The 6,668-nt window shown below is 39.0% G+C and overlaps 1 protein-coding gene across 3 annotated transcripts in view; it reads right to left on the bottom strand.

Moving 5' to 3' along the window:
- Positions 1-3,061: 3,061 nt before the first annotated feature.
- The window catches only part of tbc1d24 (TBC1 domain family, member 24), a 9,826-nt gene continuing 6,219 nt past the window's right edge, over positions 3,062-6,668 (bottom strand). For all 3 annotated transcript variants that reach the window (XM_032503086.1, XM_032503088.1, XM_032503087.1), the window contains 3 exons: positions 5,928-6,023; positions 4,496-4,742; positions 3,062-4,358 (listed from right to left, as the gene is read on the bottom strand). In XM_032503086.1, the coding sequence (XP_032358977.1) occupies positions 4,204-4,358; positions 4,496-4,742; positions 5,928-6,023 (498 nt within the window). In that variant the 3' untranslated portion in view covers positions 3,062-4,203. The remainder of the gene's footprint in view (positions 4,359-4,495; positions 4,743-5,927; positions 6,024-6,668) is intronic.

Genomic DNA, 6,668 nt, shown 5'->3' with positions numbered 1-6,668 from the left:
GCGGAAAATGTCACCTGACTTGGCCGTACGGATAAAACCTATCCTCGACTGGGTGTGGGGGGTGCAATAAAACAAAGTTTGTTAATGATGTACTGTGCTGCACAACCAATTTATGAAACTAAAATTGTGGATTTAAAATGATAAAATTACATATTCCGTAGAAATAAAGTGTTTATTCTATTAGATTAAATAAAAAAATTAAAGGTCACCCCTATCAGGCACCACTTTGGTGTGCTCCGCTGCAGGCTTCCCCTTTGATATCTAGGCATTCACCCTTCAAAAGCAGGAGGATGACATGATGGGGACAAGCAAGAGGGTGTGGAGACACTGCTAGAGAAAGGGGTGTTAGTGTTATCCTAGCTATCAAGGAAATAATACAGAATTTATTTTAAATGTTTTATTACATTATGTTGTACATCTGACTATAATATGAAAGTCATGCTCTAAGAGGGATCCTTTTAAATCTCCAATTCCTAATGTTGCATAATTATGTTCAAATACATTTCTGCATTTTGCACCAGGACTCTACCATGCAGCAGAGGGTGGTTTACAGTCTGCTGTTAAATGCAGCAGCGTGAGAGTGAGAGAATTTGAGGCTGAGTGTGTACAGTTGAGTGTGTGGTGGGGGGGAGGGAACTGAGAATCCCCATCCCACTCTATAGCTCCCAGCAAGAGCAAGCTCAGAGATCCAGAAAGAAGAGGGGGTCGAGAGAGCTAAGACACCATGGGAATGATCAAGTGTGTGCTTGTGTGTGTGTGTGAGTCATAGAGCGCTTGTGCAGTCCCCATGCCTCCATCTCTCCATCCTACTCCCACTGCATTGCCTTGTCTAGTCAGCACCAAAGCTCCTTCGCTCGTGATGCAATTTCTACACTGGCATCACACAGGCCTTTTTTCCTTTCAAATATTTTACTCAGCCAACATCTAATTCGATCTGCCAAATGCAAAGTTGCGTTATGCCACAAGAAAAGATTATTTTAAGTCATGAGTGATGTGTGTGTGTGTGTGGTGATGCATTAACAACAAAAAGGTCACAATGAATGAGATGATTATCACTTGGTTTTCTTTCTCTGCCGACTGACTCATTGATCCAGAACTGACTCTTTTAGGTCAACGGGGGACGTTGCTTTTCGTTTGAGGTTGGATTAGGATGTTCCTGTCTGGGATACATATTCAGTGGACATCTGCAATCAGCGCATTAGACAACATCCTGCAATATGATATAGCCCATGTACCTACACATTGTTGTGTCCTCATTGTTTTGGTTGGATGGATACAAATATAAGGAGGATCCTTTTGTCCTTGAGTGGCACTGGTCAATAGGTTGTAAGAGGAGAGTATAAGAACATGGCATATTTTGTGAAGGGTCTTATAGATGTTGTTTTAAGGAAGGGAAACAGGAAACTGAGAAATTCTCACGAGGGCATGATTCAATAAAAATACTATTTAAGATGCATTATAAAGCATTTGGTACTAATTGTTAATATGCAGTATACTATGAATCTAGATCTAGATCCTCCTTTTTATGTGGTTCTGGTATTTCAATATATGATCAGACCTGGATATCACTCTACAGAGAGACCAACTTAGATTTGCCCAGGATCTAAATAAAGAAAGTCACTAAGCTAAGCTCCTTTCAGGTTTGGAATTGTCCCCATATTGGCTGGTTTCAGTGTGTGAACAGAAACACAACTCTGGGTTTCATTCTCATTGGGATAAATAACTCATTCATTTAAAAATGCTAATGCTTTGGGGGAAAAAAAAACTTTAATTCTGCATTAACAACACACACAAACAAAATTTTGCTTTCCTGTACAACAGCCTTAAAGAAAGAATGGAAATGATTAATATTATTGAAGGACAGATTTGCAACATGTAATCAGTAAGACTGGGTGGAAGCAAAGACCTCGCTCCCAATAACCACATTGCAATATTCAGTCTGTGATTCAAAACAATATTTGTCAGGCCCTCCTAAATCGGCCTCTTAATCCCCCGTCCACGCTGTTTTGTCGTCTGAGGGGTGGGATGGGGGCTGGTCAAGGAGAGACCCATCTCAGTGTAGGGTTAAATACTTAAGCACCTTACTACTTGAGGAAAGCGTGGTTTTCAGGAGATGCGCCAGACCGACACCCAAAGGAGCAGCTAAATATAGAAGTGCATGTGTGATTAGCAGAGTGAGAATCCTGAATGAACAGCACAGCCTCGGCAAGAGTCAATGCCACTTACTGCACCGAAGGAATTACTCCACCACTCTGCCATGTACTATGTTTCTCCAAATGCATTGGGCTGGGCCACACCCTGCAAATGAATTGGACATTAATACAGCTTTCATGTACAGTATTGACATAGATCGGATATCAGTAAATCACTACATAAGTACAGTGTATCGTAAATACAGTGCCTTTGACTCTGTGGGTCCTATTTCTCTATTTGGGTTTGATTGAAATTTAACAATGAGTTCAACATAGCTGACTATAAAAGGAGAAGGCCTTTACAGATATATTTGTAGGTATGTCTGATTCATGGCTGCTTAATATTTTCCAGTCATGCAGTTCGCCATCAGCTTCCACGAAGCAGAGACATCCAAACAAAAAATAGACAGCGTGCATCAAGAAGTGTGTATGACTGAGTTAGGAGTCACACACTTTTTTCTTGTTTCACGCCCAGACCTAACTGCTGTGGATGTCATTCGTAACAATGTGTTACGTTTGTTTGTCCCACAACTTGTGGTTTTAAAAAAGAAAAATGTAATAAAAACATTAGAAACAATTTGCATTAGTTTTTGGTATTAAAAAAGATGCACAGAAAAAAACACATTTAAATTAAAGTGACTGTATGACTTGTGTAACTATTGTATAATGATTTAACATGTCCAACAAGCATAGTAACGATGAGGAGTCCAGCAGGATTAGGGGGTAGATTTACGGTCAGATGACTTTAAAAAGGCATCTGGCACACTTCTGTGACAGTGTGAACCCGTCTCTTTGCGGGGACACAGATGTGATAGATCTGGATGAAAATGCAACAAGCAGCAAGACAAAACAAAGACCAAGTCACTTGCTCTGATCAAAGCATATTGCTGTATTTTCACATGTAGAATACATTTTAACAATTGATATTTCATTGGAGCACATGTTGGAACACACAGATACAAACAGTGTGTATAACCACAACACTTTGTCAACAGGGCATAATTTTGGACTTCTTTTGTTACTACTTTCACACTGGAAAGGACGGAAGTAGCAGGAAATGGGTAAGAGAAGGATGAGCAAACTGCACTTATCTCCATTACTTGTAAACCAGAAACACCTTGAGTTTTTTTTTTCTTTCTTTAAAAAACAAAAAACATTTCAGTTATTCACATGGATTTTCACACAATACAAAAAAGGAGAAACTGCCACTCATTCAAAAGAAAGCTTTGACATATGGTGCAAAATGGCAACCCTTAAATTCACCACTGATCTTCACAAACATTTAACCACATTATTTCACTAGATCTAACACATATATACAGCAAATCAAAGTAGGGGAAATGCATCAGGACTTGACAAAAAAATAGCTGACCTGGAACTTCACTACGTCTTTACATAGTTTTACAACATTTATTAACATCTCACCAAACAAAGTCTTGACTTCACAAATTGTATCTTAAAAACCTTATGGCCTGGTAAATAACATTTACAACTGCAGAGATAGCTATACAGTAAATTTGGCAGATTGAGCTAATCCACAGAACATATGATACTGAATTGACATTCAGAAATTCACATGATTCAGCTCAGCATGAACACACTATAGCCAACACATAATCTTCTAAATTAACATTTTATCTTATTTTTTCTAGAGTTAATCCAGAGTTCCTTCATATTACCAGACAATTTAACATAATTAGCACACCCTATTATAAATCTGTTATACAAAAATAAACAAACACAGAAATCAAACACAAAAATATCACAATTTTGGTTTACAATTTGGATTATTTGCATTAATAAATAAAAAAAAATAGTTAATCATATATGAATTTGGAGGACGGGTGTAGTTTTGTTTTCATACCTGTGTTTTTCACCTCTAACACTTTGCTGGACATTTTAGTTTCTGCTATAACATATTTTATATGTTAAAATGTACATGCATATATGTGTCCGAGGCCTGTTTGGATCTCCATGTATGCATGTGTACTTTGTGGTTATGTGTACAGCATTATGAGGCCATGGCGTCCTGGAAGCCCCACGCTTCTAGCAGTGAGACCTGGAAGCTCTCGGCACACAGGGGCGGGTTGTCGAAGGTGGCGCAGCTGCCAGCGCGCCCATGGTTGAGCTCAGAGTCGATGTAGAGAGCGTTGCCATTACCTCCCCCTGATCGGACACAAGAGCAAACAGTTTGCAAATTATCTACATTTGGCCAGCTATGGCGAAAGAGAAAACTTCCATGTAGAAGGGAGACCTGAAATGCCAAATACACAACAGTTACACACAGTAATGAATCCACTCACCCACTATGATGGAGTCAAAGTTGCCAGCCATGAACATGGAAGTATTCTTGGAGTTGAGGTTGAAGTGGCGTGCAGAGAGGAAGGGCGACAGGTCTCCAACAGGTCTCTCCGGCTGTTGTAAACCATTGTTGTCGGAGTTTTGTCCCTCAGAGGAGGCGGTGTCTTCCTGGCCCTCAGTCTTGATAGAGGAGGCTAACTCAGGGTGTCTGATCACAACCCACTCATAGCGCTCCATCTCTGGCTTCAGCTAGCAAGGGAAACAGGCATTCTTCATCGATTACACACCTGAGCAGCTCACGCTAAATGGAATGGTACTGCACAATCATTTACATAAAAAGAGATATATATTTTCTTTAACAGTATCACACATATACAAAGTGGTAAAGAAATGATCTCAAAAGCCCTGATATCTAACCTAATAGATACTTCATGTGATGACCTGACTACTATTTTGCGTTTCTCCCACCCTCGACTGCGCATTTAACTAACAAACTGGAGTTGCATTGTATGTCATTTATCTATAAGGCTTTGCAACGAAAACAGCCTCATCATCTCTGCTCTCTGGTCTCATACACTGTCGAGACACAGGACATTGTAACTTAAGCTGTTACGCACGTTGAAACTGAGCTTGGAAGTGCTGGTTATAAATACTATGCTTATGTTTATGGAATGAGCTAGAAAAAAACTTTGATAATAAAATCTCTCATTTCAAGACTATACCCAAGTATTTGCAATTCCAATTTTTAAATTGCTTTTCCCAGTGTAAAAACTAAACTTGACATGAATTTTCTGTAAACAAACTTAAACTGTTCATGCTTATTCTTGTGCACATGTGTCTCTTAAAAAAGAGATCATGATCTCAATGAGACTACCTGTTTAAATAAAGTATCACATTAACTAAATAAAAAAATATCTGATAGACATCAGTCCTTGCTGACGGTCTCCATTTTCTTCTGGTGTCAGGTGATGGCGAGGCCAGATACTACTGGATCAGCTTACAGGAGTTTCCGATCTGTGTGTGCTTAAGTATTAGTGTGTGAGATCACGGCGTTTTCTGGCTCACACAGCCCGCAGCTGTGCATCAACACAGATAACCAGTAAATAATTTATATAGAAGGCATTAGAGAACCAGTCTGTTCTGCTATTCTTAGCACATGTGTTATTATAGCTGAAGGGCACAATGTGTGGTTGTTCTGCAGACATGGCAATGACAGTATGGTGAAGTGTGACCTACTAGGCAGGCTTTTTCCAAATAGCCTAACCCGCCAAGTGGGTCCAGTGACACAGATTTCAAGAACATGCAAAAACAAGGTGGATTCTGCCCTCTGGTGGCTATAGTGTGGTACTGCTCAAATTGAAAACTTTAATTGAGCCAGAGAAACTTAATTTGAGAAAGTTAACTAGTAAGTAAAGATACTAGAAATAAACTCACCCTGAAGACAAAGCACTCCCCTGTGCCAAAGAAGCTCAATTTGTTGCCTCCTCTCTTGCGCTCCTCCCAGTCTGTGGACAGGAAGGCTCCACATACCTAAGGCAAAAAACAGAATTGGCATCGTCGCTTTCGTCTCTTCGTTCATATCTGCAATGACCCTGGAAGAATAAAACCTAGTTCATTTTATCCAAAGCCTATTTTGAAATGCACAACACAAATGTAGATCTTCCTAGTTAATGGGGAATTAAAAATAAATAAATAAATCACCGACTGACCATGTGTTGGTCGGAAAAAAACAGCAGTTTCCCTATTTAAGTAATAGTATGAAATAAGTGTCAGACCATAGACTGTATATTATTGATATTAATATTAACGGTCTATGTGTCAGACAGAAACTAGTTTAAACAATTTTTTTATAAAAAAATAAAAATAAATAAGGTACAAAGTGATCATAAGTGGTCTCAAAACAAGGCAATTTTGTTTTGACTAAAGCTGAGCTCATGATATAAGATTTACATAATATTTAACACTATATTTGGCTATGCATAACAATGGGGTGGAAAGGCCTGAATATTAGGATAGCTAACCGATCTAAGCTGCATCAATCTCATCATAACATAAAAAATCTGACAGTATTTCATCATGTACAAATTTTTCATCAAAATAATGTGCATCCATCCGTGATTCCCTCCAACATGGTTGAATAATGAGTTTGCTGTCTGTCTGTCTGTCTGTCTGTCT

This window comes from Etheostoma spectabile, chromosome 21 (assembly GCF_008692095.1).
Source record: "Etheostoma spectabile isolate EspeVRDwgs_2016 chromosome 21, UIUC_Espe_1.0, whole genome shotgun sequence".
NCBI classification, from domain to species: domain Eukaryota; kingdom Metazoa; phylum Chordata; class Actinopteri; order Perciformes; family Percidae; genus Etheostoma; species Etheostoma spectabile.
Note: the sequence above shows the minus strand (reverse complement) of the source record. Positions and strands in the feature narration are given on the sequence as shown.